General features: G+C 41.8%; 1 protein-coding gene across 11 annotated transcripts in view; it reads right to left on the minus strand.

The window, feature by feature from the left end:
- The window catches only part of meak7 (MTOR associated protein, eak-7 homolog), a 92,449-nt gene that overhangs the window by 14,616 nt on the left and 59,104 nt on the right, over positions 1-18,729 (minus strand). For 5 of the 11 annotated variants that reach the window (XM_077595845.1, XM_077595844.1, XM_077595851.1 and 2 more), the window contains one exon: positions 8,562-10,633. The exons of 1 other annotated variant lie outside the window; for it this stretch is intronic. In XM_077595845.1, coding sequence (XP_077451971.1) covers positions 10,514-10,633 — 120 coding nt within the window. In that variant the 3' untranslated portion in view covers positions 8,562-10,513. Of the gene's footprint in view, positions 1-7,233; positions 7,539-8,561; positions 10,634-18,729 lie in introns of those variants that run through there. 5 more of the 11 variants (XR_013299536.1, XM_077595846.1, XR_013299538.1 and 2 more) reach the window with 3 other exon arrangements.

Here is an 18,729-nt window from a genome sequence, read left to right on the forward strand (position 1 = left end):
TAAATTCTTAATTTGTATGCCCCTAAAGTAATAGACAGTAACGTCCCAATAGTCATCAATATGACCTATACCAAAGCATATTCCCCCTTCAGGCAAAACAGGGAATGTCTTTTGTGCACTTAAAGACACTCCATGTTTCTTCTAGGGAAACTATGCCTATCCTAAATCAATTATCTTATCTACCCCAGCCAGGTTCAACTTACCTAACATTTTGGACGAATGCCATGAAATTTCTCATTTCTGCATTGTTAATTTCATGTCTGATCTCTTTAACAACCAAATAACTTAATACCTAAGACATAAATTGCAAATCACCCCATACTATGTTTACTTAAGATAAGAGCTATTTCCTATAGCTCTGTGTTACCACAAGAAAAATCTACAATAATTAAATTAGAGAAATCAACCTTTTACTAGGCATTTCCTAATTACAATTTTCAATGCTTAATAAAGGACCCACAAATTGTCACCAATATGCCATAATATTGTAAAATAATTCCATTCATTTTTCTTTAACCAACCAATGTCCTATATTAAAGTATTTTGAACAATCCAACCATTCAAAAACAGTATTCATATCGTTTTATCCTCCAAAACTAGCTCTCTTCAATTAAGAGCCCTTTGAACTTCACAAAACAAAAAATAAAATAATAATAATAGCATTATTCCCAATTCCAAAGCTTTTACCAAATCAATCTTTGCCAAACAGATTTTCTATCACCTCGAAAGACATTTCTGATTAAATCCAAAGAATAAGTGCGAAGGTCATTGCGGAAACCCTGCTGCTTTTATTATGAAGTGTTTAACGGAAGCGCGCTCTTAGCCGCTAACTGTGACCTTCACGAATGCTGCCAAGCAGCTTATCAATGTTGACATTCCTAAGCGACCTCTTTTTCTTTCTGCCCACAATGCTTCGCCTCCTGTGCACAATTACAACGCTTTTTAGAGAAGACTAAATTAATTCCTCTCCCGATATCCAACTATATCACAATATTTTGCCAAGACCCCATAATCACAATATGCTGCAAGCATAACTATATCATAGCAAAACCCATTTCTGCCCTCAAGTTTGCTTCAGCACCCCCAAGGCCAATTATTGTAATATTTTTCCTAGACCCCATAATCACAATATGCTCCAAGCATAACTATATCATAGCAAAAGCCATTTCTGCCCTCAAGTTTGCTTCAGCACCCCCAAGGCCAATTATTGTAATGTCTTCACGGAAGGGGTCCCCCAAAAATTTTTGTTGCTTGTGCGGTCCGCGCGCATACTATACTGAATGTCTAACACCGTCAAATCAGCTGCACCAAAACAGAGTGTTTCCCCCGCAGTCGACGCATTATTTGGCAAGTTTAGAGCAGGGGTCTGAAACTCGCGGCCCGCGGGCCAACTGCGGCCCTCGGGACGATAATTTGCGGCCCCCGTCTTAATATGAAAGATTAATGTTCGTGCGGCCTGCAAGATTGATATGAATGACACTTGTTGTGTTCGGAGCTGAATGAACCAATCACGGTGAGGTATACGGCTCTGGAGGGCGGGACATCGGCCGGGCTGTCCAGTGCCTCGCTGACTCACTCATTCATTCCTCCAATCAGCTGGGCGGAGGAGAAGCCGTGAAGCCGATCACTCCACTCGGCGCGCACACTCCTCCGCTGCTCTCAGCATAGAACTGGATGAGGTGCTATGATCCGTGATCCAGCCTGTGTCAGTGTCTGTAGCCATCTCCGCGAGTGAAACTGAAACTTAACAGTAAGTGCGTTAACATGACACTTGAAAAATTCGGAGAACTGCCGTAATCCAATACGATCGGAGAGCGAAAGTGCGCATGCGCCACAGACCCGCGCGACTGAAAGTTAAAAGTTCAACCCTAGACTCATTCGAAGTGGAAACACATATTACAGAGCCCCAGAGATGTCTCTTTCAAAGCCTGCCGTGAAGAGAAAGGTCAGTTAAGAGCACAGACAGTTTCAAGAAAAGTGGGGAGTGCAATATTTCTTTGTTGAACACAGGGGCACCCCGACGTGTGTCATTTGCACTGAAAAAGTTGCCGTGCACAAGGAATACAATTTGAAACGTCATTATACTACGAGACATGCTGAGGAGTACGAAAAATACCAGGGAGATGAGAGAGCCAACCAGGTTGCCAGTCTTAAAACAGTCTTCTGAGGCAACAGGATTTCTTCAAGAAGGCTACCAAAGACAGTAATGCAGCAGTCGAAGCTAGCTACGCCGTTTGTGAGTTGATTGCTAAAGCAGGAAAGCCATTCACAGAAGGTGAATTTATCAAAAAGTGCATATTACAGGCTGCACACTTTGTCTGTCCAGAAAAGAAAAGTCAGTTCAACCACATCAGCCTTTCTGCCAACACCTTGGCAGAGCGCATTTCTCACCTGTCAAGTGACATTTATGATCAACTGTGTGAGAAACACAATGTTTCATTGTATATTCAGTGGCTCTTGATGACACCACAGACATCACAGACACTGCCCAGCTCGCAATATATGTCCGTGGTGTTGATGACAATTTTGAAGTAATGGAGGAGTTGCTCACAGTAATTCCAATGCATGGCCAGACCACCGCTAAGGAAATATTTCACCAGCTGTGTGATGCCATTGAGAATGCCGGTTTGCCATGAAAGAGCTTTGTTGGAATAACAACCGATGGAGCCCCATCAATGACAGGGATGAAGAATGGACTGGTAGCACTTGTTCAAAAAAAATGGAAGAGGGGGGTGTGGACGAGGCCATAGCTCTGCACTGCATTATCCATCAGCAGGCCCTTTGCACCAGATGCCTGAAGTTTGACAATGTGATGTCTGTCGTTGTGAAATGCATCAACCAAATCAGATCCAGGGGCTTAAAGCACAGAAGGTTCCGTGCTTTTTTAGAGGAAATGGAGTCAGAATATGGGGATGTGCTCTACTTCACTGAGGTACGTTGGCTCAGCAGGGGAGACGTGTTGAAGAGATTTTTTTAGTTGAGTGCAGAAGTAAAAGACTTCATGGAGATAGACGGGGTTGCTGTTCCTGTGCTAAGTGATCCCAAATGGCTCATGGACTTAGCTTTTCTTGTTGATATCACACATGAGCTTAATGTCCTGAACAAGAAGCTACAAGGCCAGGGGAAACTTGTCAGTGCTGCCTATGACAACGTGAGAGCATTCTGCACTAAACTCGTGTTATGGAAAGCCCAGCTCTCTCAGACAAACCTTTGTCATTTCCCAGCATGCAAGGCTCTCGTGGATGCAGGCACACCATTCAGTGGTGAGAAGTATGTTGAGGCCATTTCGAAGCTACAGGAGGAATTTGATCACAGATTTGCAGACTTCAAGACACACAAAGCCACATTTCAAATTTTTGCGGACCCCTTCTCCTTTGATGTGCAAGATGCCCCTCCTGAGCTTCAAATGGAGCTCATTGACCTGCAGTGCAACTCTGCACTCAAAGCCAAGTTCAGGGAGGTGAGTGGAGAAGCAGACAAGCTTGGGCAATTTTTGAGAGAGTTGACCCCCAGCTTCCCTGAACTTTCCTGAATGTTCAAGCGGACCATGTGCCTTTTTGGGAGCACATACTTGTGTGAGAAGCTCTTCTCCACCTTGAACTTCAATAAGTCCAAGTACAGGTCCAGACTTACTGATGAGCATCTTCAAGCTCTACTGAGGGTCTCCACTGCTTCCTCCCTCAAGGCAAATGTGACTATGTGAGAATAAGCGCTGCCAGGTCTCTAGCAGCAAGAAGTAGGCAAGAGAAGCCGTGTTCAGAATATTTCATGTTCAATGTTCCATTCAAGTTCAGAAAGTTAAAGGTTAAAGAGCTGTTAATACAGACATTTGAAAAGGAATAAAAATAATTCATTTTCTCTACTTAGCCAGCCAGTGTATATCTACTGTATGCTCATTATTATTATTTTCTTTTTGTATTACTGATTGATTTATTTTTTATTCATCTTTAAGTTAATTTATTTAATTCATTATTTTTTGTTAAAAAATAAAGATATTTGATAACGTTGGAATGTTTTATCACCGCTTTTCTTGTGGAAATCCTGATGCGGCCCAGTCTCACCCAGACTCGGCCTCTAGCGGCCCCCAGGTAAATTGAGTTTGAGACCCCTGGTTTATAGCCTTATTACTTATTGAAAATGCTTACAACACATATAGAACATTCCATAATAAACCCAACAGGAACCAAAAGGGCCACAGGCCGGCGAGTGTAAACAGTTGAGTAGATAACCCCCCCCCCCCCCCCGTTTTGAAGACTATGACATATTTTAATCATATATTTTATTACAGATGAATCATTACAATAAAACAAGGCTTTATTTTTATATATTACTACTGTATGATTAAAAACGTTTTCAAGTTGATGACGCACGCGAACAGAATGTTCCCTTATATTAATGCTTGCACAATGAATAGAGGAAGCTTTCAGTACGAGATATTCTTTAGAGGTTGATTACAGACGGCTTCACCCAAGGCCAACTGATACGGAGGCGAGTGGAAAAATCCCAGGAAGAAGAGGATGGGACCTCGGAGACAGTCGTGGCCCAGTGAAAGTCATACCTTTAATCAGCTAATAATGCATTACTCATATTTGTGTTATGAAAACTGGGCAACTCTGGTTGAGTGTTGTCTCTCGATGGTCACGAAGACACACAGCTGTTTTGTGTTAGGGGCCCAAGACCCAGAGCTCTGTATAGATCAATTTGTCAGGAATAAATTATCTGTGGATTAACCCGTCGAACCCTGGTCGTCTCTCTTCCGATGCTGAACATCCACTATTGTTAGGTCGATAAGTCACAGTTTTAGCCGTTGAGGTCAGATGCCAAAACTCATTGTCTAACAGTTTTGACAGTAAAGTTGTTTTACAAAACAGTCATTCAGAGGAATTAAATGAAGTCAGAAAATAAAACACAGTATGATTAAAAAAACTTTCTCAATTTTAACGTACACAAGAAAGAAAAACCAGACCATACAATATAGTTAATCATGGTTACAAATAAAGAAAAGAAACTATAAATATAAAATCCTCATCGACTAGATTGTCCGCAATTGAAGTTCATCGCGCGATTATTTTTTGACCCCAACCTAGAAAAACATCGAAAGAACTGCAGGCCTCACTGGCCTCAGTTAAGGTCAAAGTTCATAACTATACAGTAATACCTTGAGATACGAGCTTATTGCGTTCCGGGACCGAGCTCGTATGACAATTTACTCGTATCTCAAATCAATTTTTCCCATGGAAATGAACTAAATACAAATAAATCCATTCCCAACATCTGAAAAAACACCACAAAATAGATATTACAATGGAAAAACATGTTTTTATTTGTTTTAATTTACCTCCTACTCACAAAGTAACAAATAGCTATCTAGTGGCTATGATGTTCATACCTGTCAACCTCTGCCGATAACTGCCCTTATAAATGATTATGATTCCCCTTACAAACCCCCCAAAACCTTACAAACACCGTACGAGTCGTACGGTGTTTGTAAGGTTTTTTGGGGGTTTGTAAGGGGAATCATAATCATTTATAAGGGCAGTTATCGGCAGAGGTTGACAGGTATGGATGTTCAATACTCAAATGTGATATTATTCAGTAAAGACAGACGGTAGCGGTTTACTGCAGAGTATACGGACGAGAGAGGGAGAGAGGGGGAGGAGGGAGCGAGGACAGGAGAGAGCCTTGTTACTTGACGAACGGCAACGTAACATAACAAACTTTAAATCAGGGGTCTACAAACCGGTCCTCGAGGGCCATTGTGGGTGAAGGTTTTTGTTCCAACCCATCTCATCTCATGATCTGAACTGCTTCATCCTCATTAGGGTCACGGGGGGTGCTGGAGCCTATTCCAGCTGACTCCGGGCCAGAGGCGGGGGACACCCTGAATCGGCGGCCAGCCGATCGCAGAGAACAAGGAGACGGACAACTAAGCACAATCACACCCACACTTAGGGGCAATTTAGAGTGCCCAATCAGCCAACCATCCATGTTTTTGGAATGTGGGAGGAAACCGGACTACCTGGAGGAAACCCACGCAGCCCGGGGAGAACATGCAAACTCCACAGATGTGGACGTGACCTGGATTTGAACCCAAGACCCCAGAGCTGTGAGGCTGACGCGCTAACCACTCGTGCTTACAGGCCATCCTTGTTCCAACCCATCTAAAACAAACAGTTTAACCAATGAGGTTTCTGCTGAAACTAGAAACACCTGACTGCAATTCACTGACTGCACTTCTAAGATACCAGATTGGTGGAACGATACAGGTTGGAACGAAAACCCGCAACCACTGCGGCCCTTTCTGGGACAGTTTGGAGACCCCTGCTTTAAATTGATCTAAAATGAATTTAGATTATGATACACAGACTTAAATGGGTGTAACTTTGTTGTACTATAACAGGCAAAGGTGTTAATGTATTCCGCCGCGGCTTTCGGGTCGGAACATGCAATCTCCCGCTAATTGTTTATCTTTTAACCAAATGAAATGAAGGCTCTCCATCTCATTATGAATGTCACTGTGCAGCTTGGAAATTATGCTTAGCCGTTCATTGCTTGCTTTGGACCCATTGTTTTCCCCTTAATTCTGCATTGATTAATGCAAAAAATGCAACCTGTGTGTCCGGCCGATGCTCGTAGATATCTTTATGCGAGGGAGATGTGGCGAGAAAGACAGAGCCATGCTGTTTTCACAAGCAGCATCTCACATACTCAGCCACCCGGACGACCGCACAGGAAACCATTTTGTATGCTCGTATCTCAAGGCAAAAATGTGCTCGCAATTTTCCTCGTATCTCAAATTTCTCGTGTGTTGGGACACTCGTATGTCAAGGTATTACTGTATAAGAAAAACAAGTTTGAGTTCCGAGGCGAAAACCATTGCTGTCCAAAAAGAATGAAGTAATCCCTTGAATATCGCAGTTAATTGAGACCAGACATGGCCGAGATAATAAAAAAATCGCTAAGATCACCCCTATTATAACTTTTTTTCTGTGCTGAGTCCTAGTAGCAAAAGTGGCTTAATCTTACAAGTTTCAACGTGTATTTTCACATTTTTATGAACTTTACAAAACAAAAAAATAAAATTTAAATGTGGGGAAAAAATTGCAATATGGTGAATTTGCGATTAGAGAAGACGTGATAATCGGGGGATTATTATATAAAGGCTCGTCTTAGGTTTGCCAAAAAACATCTTGATGATCTTCCCCACTTTTGGAAGAATATTCTGTGGACTAATGAGTCAGAAGTTGATTTTATTGGAAGGTGTGCGGCCCGTTACATTTGGCAAAAAATTGCACAACATTCCATCAATAGAAAACTATGCCCACAGTGGAGCATGGAAGTGTGCTGGTCTGGCGCTGCTTGCTCACTCAGGATCAGGACGACTTGCTGTAAGTGATGGAAGAATTAATTCTGCTCCCTAGCAGCACATTTTGAAGGAGAACGTCCGGGCCTCAGTTCGTGCACTCAAACTCCAGCGCTCTTGGAGCATGCAGCATGACAACAATCCAAAGCACACCAGCAGGTCCACCTCTGAATGGCTAAAAAAAACAAAGTTAAGGTTTTGGAGTGGCCAAGTCAAAGTCTGGATTTAAATCCCATTGAAATGTTATGGTGTGATCTGAAATTAGCTGATCATACGAGAAAACCCTCTAATATTGCAAGATTGAAACAATTCTGCACAGAAGAGTCCCCCAGAAGAGTGGCATAACTTGTTAATAGGTTCAGGGGGCAATTACTTTTTACACAGAGGGCCAAACAAGTTTGAAAAAAAATTATGCCTTGGTAAATAAAATCATCATTTAGAAACTGCATTTTCTCTCTCCTTCGGTTGTCTCTGTCTCACACTAAAATTGGTTTGATGATGTTTAGACCTTTGTGTGTGATAAATATGCAAAAAACAGAAATCAGGAAGGGGGCGAATACTTTTTCACGGCACTGTAAATTGATAATACTGTTCAGAAAAATGTCTAAATCTACACTAGAACTCACAACCGGAAGACAGATCTCCCATCGCCTTAAAACGAATATACAATAAATAGAGGTGAGAATGCGCATCACAAATATCATATATACAGTGCCTAGATGCTTTACGTCTTGCCATTTCCTCCTTTGTTGCGATTGAATTTTAGATCGCGTATATCACCTGTGGAAAGAGGCTTTTTTTGTGTCGCCGTTAAAAATGCCTCCTAAATATAGACATTCCTTGCTATGCTAAAGGCGTAGCACGCCCTTGCGGAATAAATGGCGTTCTTTTGTACATTTTTCAATCTTGTTAAGTGCTGATAGGGTACGCCGTTCGGTTAAAAATGACACACGGGAAGTGAACGCACTTTCCCTCATGTTGTGGCGATCTGCATGCTGGGAAAAAATAAAAATAAATTCCTTGGTTCCAGAACTTTTTTCGTAACCTGAAAATTTCGTAAGTAGAGCAGTACTTTATATGTATATTCTCTAATTCGTTCCACAGTCCTCGCACAACTACCAACTAAAACCTCTAAAATTGGTCAACATCTCCCAATTTTGAAAGAAAGATGTGAGAAACACAAAAATGAGAGAAAATGATAATAAAATTATTTATTAATGTCAAGAAATGAATAACATGTATAATATAAAAAAAATGTTGAAACGCATGGGAACAAGAGAAAGCTACCGGGATGCAACATAGACACACACAAACAGGAACACACATTTAATAAACACAGCATTACGAATTCAAACAACAACATTAATCAACAACAAACAAATTAACGTTTTATGATTTCTTTAAAATGTAATTTTACACCCATTTTATAAGTCACAACTGGTTCTTACCTGATTCTGCAATGCTGGTTGACAAACATTTTGAAAAAAAAACTATACAAAGAGGATTGCCTCCGACGACTTTTAATGTTTCTAAAATGAAAAAGACAAACTTTGTCAAAGTGGGCACGACTTGACCACTTTTTCAGGATGTTTTTTCCACGAAGTCGAAAAGTTAGTTTCTCCCCCGTTTGTATAGAATGCATGTACCTTTTGGAGGTTTCGTAACGTGGATATTTTTCTTATCTCGAGGCACTCATTTGCATCTAAAAAGCTTTCGTAACCCTTATTTGCGAGTAAATACGGTACTTTTTCCCGCTCTCAGCATGTCGAGCAACTTAGCTTTTTCAGCAACCGTCATAATCTTCCGTTTTTTCTTCGCATCGAATGAAGCCTTGGGTAGTCCAGGACGCTTGGGACCCATTTTCCGTTGTGGTGTAGAATTGTAAAATCAGAACAAAGAAAGCTGGAATTCACTCTCCGTACGCGATGCTAAATGCTACTCGCAGGGAACGGGAAAGTTCGGCACACGTGTCCGCAGAGGCATTTATACTTTTGATTTCTTCTTCTGTGGTATGAATAGAACCAATCTTTGAAGCGCAGAAGAGGAGGAAGTAGCCTGACTTCCGCCAATTTTCGCCGCAATTTTCATCTGTCTTGTTTGCAAACTTTTTAAAAAGATAATTAATCGATAGTGGAAAAAATTGCAAAGTAGTGAATATAAGTGAAGTCGCAGTAATCGAGGAATTACTGTATTCGCGAAAAAATAAGTCAGTGTTCAAACATCTACAAATCTATCAAAGTCCTCATCTTCTGTATCCAACATAAAGAGTTTGCCAACAATGCTGGGTTCCATAACATTGTCAGAGTCAGCGTGTTTGTCGTGGAGTTTCGTAATGGTGATTCCAGCTTTGACGAAAGCTCAAACTACAATGCTCGCCGGCACTTTCGCCCAGACATCGACAATCTATTCCAAATCGTCAAGTGACCCATGCGACGCTGCCTGCCTGTCTTTGTATGGAACTTCTATGTTGGCGGCCATTCGACATTCATCCCTCCCAAGCCGTTTGCAAAGCTGTTCCTCCTTGCTGTGAAATTGTGTTTGATCCATGGCTTCCGTCCATTTTCTAAGCGTTCACACCCGCATTCTGTTGTCATTCACGTCAGGAATTTCCTCTGTATAGATCTAAAGTGCTGTTTCGTTGAGTATTGAGTGTTTTTAAGGGTTAAAAGCGCTACAAGCACACGGAAGTCAAATGCCTTTCCAGTCCCCTAGGATGTTTTGAATGGATTTACTGTAACGCTTGGAATATGGTGAACGTCCTCTGGGTTGATCGCAATAAGTAGCGTGTCGGCAAGAAATAAAACCAGTCACTCAAGCCAGGGTCATACAAAAATTTGAATGTAGTGCACAAACAAGGCGCACCGACGGATTGGGCGCATTGACCATTTTAGAGAAAAATTTAGACTTTTAAGTGCGCCCTATAGGTGTGAAATTACGGTACTTCTTGATCATTGGACTTGTGCACTTGTATTTTCATATAAGCGTGAAAACATAGTATGTAGTAATAATAGGGGTCATCCTACGTCACAGTTTTTCGATTATCTGGTCTACGTTATTTGCGAAAAATGAGGGATTAGTGTATTTGTAAAAGATCATTTAAAATCAGCACCAGATCTAGCAATGGTAGATAAAATGGGTAGATTGGCGCTATCAATTCTCATCTGGCTCCCTGAGACCCAGACTGTGAAGTTTTTTTCCAGTCATCTCCATCATGGACTGAACTTCTGGAACCTTGTCCATGACACTCTTATTAATATGAGCTTCCTCATCCTGAAATACAAAAAAAAAAGAAAACACCAGAGTGCATTGAATTAGTTTCACAGGTTGAAGATTGAAACATACTATTGATAAGACCTCAAAGACATTTATTACACTTTTCTTTTCCAAACTCTTTATCTCTATTTAATGATTTAATATACACTAATCCCTCGAATACCGCAGATAAGGTAGACATGGCTACGATAATCGAAAAACCGAAGTAGGATCACCCTATTACCACATCATTGGTTCCAAATCTCTGGACACAAAATCCTCATTGACCAACAAAGTTATGCGTGGCGAGGAGTTAGGTACATGATACCATCGCGCAAGAAATTGATTTAATTCAGCATTTAAGGCAGCACCCTCCTTCCCAACGATGATATATTGAGTGGTAAGTGGCACCAGCATGTCTCTGGTTTGTGTTTCCCATTTTCCTTCAAATGGTTCACGGCATGACGGACCATAGTACATTGTATAATGGTACTCAGACTGCGGCCCTGTACCTTTTGGAATTTGGATGTATTTTAAGGATGTATTTTTTCGACTTGTAGACGGCCTGGAACACTGGTTCATATATATCACCTATCCAGTATACTTTTGCCAGTGCTGAAGAACCATTTGAAAATGTTCCCTAAATTTGTCAACCACCACTCCCTCGGGTGTGCAAGAAATATTTACATTCAGTTCGCACAAGGCATCTCTTCCCAACAAATTTACGGGTGTCTGCTCTGATACCAGAACCGGCATTGTAGTTGTTTCTCCCCTCAGCGTTAGTTGAACTGGAGCGGTCATTGGAATTGTTTGAAGTGTTCCCGAGAATCCCACGGTTTTGACGAATTTGCCAGACATCGGAAGGTCTGAAGCGTATTTAGGGCTCACGCAAGTGTAGGTTGCTCCAGTGTCAAATAACATAGGTATTTGTTTCCCTGCCATTTGGACTTGTATCACTGGTTCATTTCTTGTTATAAATTCCATCATGGACAGCACCTCCCACCCCCTGCATGAGTCTGTGGAGTCCCTCCGAAGCTCCTTTAGCAATAGACTGCGGCACCCTCATTGCAGGAAGGAGCGCTTCCGCAGATCCTTCCTCCCATCAGCTGTCAGGCTCTTTAACAAAAAAATGGCTGTGTGTTAAGACCTACCGTATGCATGCATGTACATTTATGTGTATGTATGTATGTATATATGTCCTAAGCAACACGCTTATTTAATTATATATTTATTCATGTATTTATTTCTTGACCTACTTATTACCTATCCATTACCTATCTATTTATGTCTAAAATGCCTTTCCTATTCCTGCATCCTCACCCTCTTGCCACTGGAACAACGAAATTTCCCGAATACGGGATGAATAAAGTTATCCAATCCAATCCAATCCAAATGTGACTATTGGCATCTGACCTTCCCCCGCAGTAGAGCTGAGATCTTTAGCCCGGCCTTAAGATCACACACAATATGGCAACCTAATCTCTTTGAGTTATAATATAAAATAATAAACCCATAGTTAGTTACCGTATTTACTCGCGTATGAGCCGCCCGCGCATGAGCCGCCCGCGCATATGAGCCGCACCGTTAAAATTGCCTTAAAATTGTTGAATTTTACCATTTCTAGCATATAAGCCGCCCCCTGATTCACAATTTTCACCTCCATATTCATGGTTTTAATAGGGAATACAAATGTGTTACTTTGAAAGGAAAATCTTCAGAAAAATCATCACACGTGGTTTTCTGAGATACTGTATGAATCAAAAGCACATTATTAGGGTCAATATCATAAGGCGGTTAATATGCCGGTCTTTGTAAATGTAAAATATCAAAGTATTCAATTTTAAAAAAGAAATACCATATTTACTCGCATATTTCCCGCCTAAAATGCGAGTAAATACAGTATTTCTTTTTTTTTGTCGGACAAAAAATGATGACTGAATCGAGGGTACGGCTTATATGTGCGTGAAAACACGACATCTACGAAACTGCAAGTTGATGATGGCGTATCACGATGACGTCACGACGCAATGGCGCCGTCACTTCACGATGCAATGGGGCCGTGACATCATGATGCAAGCGAATGCGGCTGATACGGTCATTTATTTCAAAATAGAGATGAAACGCTAAACAAAATGTATTTTGACGTCTATGAATGATATTCAAGAAAAAAACGTACGTATCTTGCACAAAATGTGAAAAAACAGTTTTGGCAGATACTGTGATTCTTCACCACTTCGCAGCTTCAACATTAAGTACATTGCGTTAATACTGTGTAAATTAAGTATTTTAAAAAAGCTCACAAAAATGTCAAAATTCACACTGAAACTCGTAAGCGGAAGACACTTCCCTTTGTTCCGCTTGCCACAGAGAAAATGGTGGAAGACTGAGGACTGTCACTTAACTCAGCACCGAGAAAAGAAATGGCGGGTAGTGGCCGGTGGCTGTCACTTCTATCTAAAAGTAGAGATTTCTGAGCAGAGCCCCGTGCGACGTCGTGGTCGTAACCCGAAAATAGAGTTTACTCAGCGGACTCCGGGAGCCTTGTGGTAGCGGATTTATGTCCTATGTTTTCACACAAACATAGGGCGTAAATCAAAAGTCTAAAATGTACTACAAAGTGGACGGCTTTTGGCCCTGGTAGAACGAAATAATTAAAAAATAACGGGTTATTGTGACCTTTAATCCAAGTCCTCTTCGTCGGATTCGAGAGGCATTGGAACATTGATGGAGTCTTCAGGAGGCGCCATAGTGGCAGCGGAGAATGGCGAGGATGATGAACGTGGTTTGCAGTTTGCAACGAGTCCAGGAGATTGATAACAACATGGTCGGAGCCATTGAATTTGGCAATCGTCTTGAAAGTATCCTGTCCTTGTCCCAAAAGCATATTTGTACAAGAAAGGAAATGGCAGCCACCATGTTCATTGTGTGCCGAAAACCTCTCGCAGAAAGAACCACCTCCTGAAAAGCTCCCCAACGGCGACTTCTGAAGATTCCATCGATGATCCTATGTCTTTCGAATCTGACGAAGAGGGCTTGGACAAAAGCTCACAATAACCTGTTTTTATTTTTTCATTATTATGCCACATCTACATTATCCACAATATTCGAGGGATGTCTGTCCAGTGCCTTGCAAAAATATTTGGCCCCCTTGAACTTTTCCACCTTTTGCCACATTTTAGGGTTGAAACAAAACTTTTTTTTTGTCAGAAATCAACAAGTGAGACATACTTGTGAAGTGGAATGAGATTTATTGCATAATTTAAACTTTTTAACAAATAAAAACTTGAGAAGTGAGGCGGCAATATTATTCAGCCCCATTGCAATAATACTTTGTAGCGCCACCTTTTGCTGGAATTACAGCTGCAAGTCGGTTAGGGTATTTCTCTATCAGTTTTCCACATTGGGAGACTGAAGCTCTTGCCCATTCATCCTTGCAAAACAGCTCGAGCTCAGTGAGGTTGGATGGAGAGCGTTTGTGAACACCAGTCTTCAGCGCTGCCCTTAAATTCTCGATTGTATTCAGGTCTGGACATTGGTTTGGCCATTCTAACACCTGGATGTTTATTTTTGAACAATTACATTGTAGGTTTGGCTTCATGTTCTGGATCATTGTCCTGTTGGAAGATAAATCTCCGTCCCAGTCTCAGCCTTTTGCAGACTCCAACAGGTTTTCTTCCAGAATGATCCTTTATTTGCCTCCATTCATCTTCCCATCAATTTTGAACATCTTCCCTGTCCCTGCTGAGGAAAAGCAGGCCGAAACAGTGAGGCTCCCACCAGCATATTTGACAGTGGTTGGTGTGTTCAGGGTCATGAGCTATGTTGTTTTTATGCCAAACATATCGTTTTGCATTGTGTCCAAAAAGTTTGATTTTTGTTTCCTCTGACCAGAGCACCTTCTCCCACATGTTTGGTGTGTCTCCCAGGTGGGTTGTGGTAAACTTTAAATGAGACTTTTTCTGGATATCTCATCTCATTTTCTTCCGCTTAGCCAAAGTCGGGTCGCGGGGGCAGCAGCTTCAGTAGGGAAGCCCAGACTTCCCTCTTCCCAGCCACTTCATCCAGCTATTCCGGCCGGGAGTATCCCAAGGCGTTCCCGGGCCAGCCGGGAGACATAGTCTCCACACCGTCCGAGGTCAACCCCGTGGCATACTCCCTGTGGGACGTGCACGGAATACCTCCCAAAGGAGGCGTCCAGGGGGCATCCTGATCAGATGCCCGAGCCAACTCATCTGGCTCCTCTCAATCCGGAGGAGCAGCGGCTCTACTCGGAGCCACCTCCTGATGACCGACCTTCTCACCTTATCTCTAAGGGAGAGTCCAGACATCCTGCGGAGGAAACTCATTTCAGCCGCTTGTATCTGGGATCTTGCTCTTTCGGTCACGACCCACAGCGCCTGACCATAGATGAGGGTGGAATGGTAGACCGACCGGTAAATAGAGAGCTTCGCATTTTGGCTCGTCTCCTTCTTCACCACAACGGACCGGTCCAGAATTCACATTACTGCAGACGCCGCACTGATCAGCCTGTCGATCTCCCGCTCAATTCTTCCCTCACTCGTAAATGATACCCCAAGATACTTAAACTCTTCCACCTGGTCCCTGACCTGGAGAGGGCATGTGGTAATATGGGTACAAGGCAAACCGTTAAAATTCCTTTGTGACACAGGAGCATGTAGAACCATGATCAGAGAATCAATACCAAACTTAAAACCAAGCCCAAATTTCGCAATAGTTAGGGCAGCACAGGGCGCCACAAAATCAGTACAAATGACAGAACCAGTCTGGCTTAGGGATCCAAAAGGCAAATCATGCCAGTTATCGATCTTGATACTACCTGAATGTCCAGTAAACCTTTTGGGCAGAGACGGCCTTGTGGGGCTAGGCCTGGCCGTTCTGCCAACGTCAGATGGCATGAAAATAATTAGACATAAACCAGAACAAGTGTTCGTGTTACAAGGGATGGGACAGCCAAGTTACTATTATTCTCTGGACATTCCAAACAAGCCACCGATGCAAACAGGAACTACCGTAATTACTCGAATATAACACGCATATTTTTGCTATATAATTAATTCCAATAGTTGGGGGTGCGTGTTATAATCAATAACTAAAATAAATTACAAATTTTCGATCGAAAAAAGCATTGTCAAACTCACTTTGACGCACGGACATTGTGCAATTTCCAACTTTGAATTCAAAATACACGCATATTAAAGATCGTCAAGCCTCACAAACATCACAATCCTGCATTAATAAGCTGGAAAGTAGAATACTACACTGTAGTGTAGTACGTACTTGTATTTAGAAATATGTCCAGCGGGGGGCAGTACATTCCCTTGTTACATGTGATAGTCTTTTCCATTGTGCATATCTTCAAATCATTTATTTATTCAATTTGTATGTTCCTTTTCTTGTTTGAGAATGACAATAGATATTTGAATTAAAACATGGTATTGTCAATTGAAATGTAGTCAATGTTCAAGGAAGTCTAAAAGGTATTGCAACATAACATGTCTGCATGATATGTTTGTCCACTCTGTGTATCATCTATTGCCCTAAAATTCAAACGCATAACTCCACCAACTCCACGACACTCGACACGCTCGTACCTGAAGATTTCTCTATCCGGTTTTGAACAAAACAATCGTGAAACGAAAAAAAAAGGTAAGATTTCTGAAATTTTAGGTGCGCACTATATTCGAGTACTGCGTTTTTCCAGATTTTTTTGGCCCAAAATTACCTGCGTGTTATTTTCGAGTGCGCGTTATATTCGAGTAATTACGGTAGTCTAATAGAAGAGGGAATAAATTTGGTGCAGTTTGAAGGGGACCGTATGTCCCCAGAAAATTTACATGTCACAATGTGGTATATAAATAAACCAGATCTAAAGTACAAGAAAGCATTGATAAAGTCACCCCAACTCGAATAACGGTCACTTACTTATATACAAACGGGTTGGCAGATGCTGCAACCGCAGTCGCCTTGCCTGAAAAGGCACAAGCCCTTTTTAAATCACATACGGCACCACACATCTCCTTGTGTAAACCCAAACACACCCAGTGGAAAGACTTAGGCAGGCTAGTGGAAATAGGGGAGAAAGCACATGACTGGGAGCCCTCGGGGCCTAATACATGGTATAGTGCGTCAACTGAGCTGTGGCGGAAATCGCTTTTTTGGACAGTAACTGTCGAGGCGGGGGTACACTTAGTTCCAAAACGAAAGTGACAAATATTATTTTCAAAAGACGAAGAAGAATTGCTAAAACAAATACCTGCAAAATTATGGTCTAAAGGGCCTACAGATGTAGGACTCATAAAAGGTGCAGAACCTGTAATGATCCGACCTAAAACTGAATATAAACCTTGCGTAAAACAATACCCACTTAAAATTGATGCAATAGAAGGGATAAAACCTGTAATAGACGACCTACTCAAAGCGGGGGTATTAATAGAATGCGTCGACTCTCCGTGTAACACACCAATATTCCCAGTAAGAAAAGCTGCTCCATCAAATGGATGGAGAATGGTCCAAGATTTAAAAGCGGTAAATAATGCAGTAATTCAAAGATCCCCAACAGTGGCAGATCCATATACATTGTTGAACTCGCTAAACCCAAACGCAAAATACTTTACAGTAGTGGACATCAGCAATGCATTCTTTTCGGTACCAGTACATAAGGACAGTCAATTTTGGTTTGTGTTCACGTTCCAAGGAAAACGTTATACATACACTCGACTGCTGCAAGGTTACTGCGAGAGTCCGACTATATATTCTCAAGCTCTAAACGCAAATTTAGCAACCTTCGAGCCGCCAAAAAGTAGCCAAATAATGACTTACGTAGATGACATTTTAATCGCATCAGAAACCAAGGAGCAATGCGAAAAAGACACATTAGCGTTGCTAAAACACTTAGCTGAAGAAGGTCATAAAGTCAGCAGAAATAAGTTACAATTCTGCCAAAAAGCGGTAAAATACTTGGGTCACCAGTTAAGTGCGGGGGGCAGAACAATTTTAGAAGAAAGAAAGGTGGCAATCCTAAAAGCACCGAAGCCACTTACAAAAAAGCAAATGATGTCCTTTTTAGGGCTCACAAATTACTGCAGATGTTGGGTACCAATTTATGCCGAATTAACAGCGCCATTGCAAGCCCTGATGTATAAAGAAGAACTAAAAATGTCAGACAAATTGAAATGGACGCCAGAAGCAGAAACGGCATTTTGCGATTTGAAACAGGCGCTAGTGAGTAGTAGCACACTCGCGTTGCCTGATTATTCTAAAGAATTTGTACAAATGGTGGACTGTAAGAATTATTTCATGACATCGGTATTGACTCAGAAATATGGCGAGAAGCTGAGACCAGTGGCATATTATTCCACAAAGTTAGATGCAGTGGCCTGTGCACTGCCACATTGTGTTAGAGCAGTGGTCGCAGCATCACTAGCGGTAACCGCAAGCGCTGAGGTGGTATTGTTCCACCCATTAGTTTTAAAAGTTCCCCACGCGGTCTCAGCTCTACTCTTACAAACAAAAATGAGTTTTCTGTCACCGGCAAGACGTCTGTCTTGCATGTCAATACTACTGTCTCAGCCGCATCTAAAAATAGAAAGGTGCACAGTGCTCTTTCCAGCAACACTAGTTCCCACAGAGGAGGAAGGTGAAAAACACGATTGCGAAGCATTAGCAGAACAAAAGAGTAAAAATAGACCAGACCTTAAAGATACACCGCTAGAAAATGGAGAAATAATATTTGTAGACGGGTCCTGGAAAAAAGATGATAAAGGGAAAACAAAAACCGGCTACGCCATAGTAACTCAAACAGTAATACTACAAGCAGCAGCGTTACCGCAACATTTCTCAGCACAAGCTGCAGAATTAGTGGCACTTACTGAAGCATGTAAATTAATGAAAGGACAGGCGGTCACAATATATACGGACAGCCAATATGCGTTTGCAACCACTCAAACGTTTGCGCAACACTGGAAAAATAGGGGTATGGTCACATCAACTGGAAAACCAGTGACTCACGCCAAATTACTAACTGAACTATTACAAGCCGTGCAACTACCGACACAATTAGCAATATGTAAATGTACTGCACACACATCAGGTAC

This window comes from Stigmatopora argus, chromosome 3, assembly GCF_051989625.1.
Source record: "Stigmatopora argus isolate UIUO_Sarg chromosome 3, RoL_Sarg_1.0, whole genome shotgun sequence".
Lineage (NCBI taxonomy): Eukaryota > Metazoa > Chordata > Actinopteri > Syngnathiformes > Syngnathidae > Stigmatopora > Stigmatopora argus.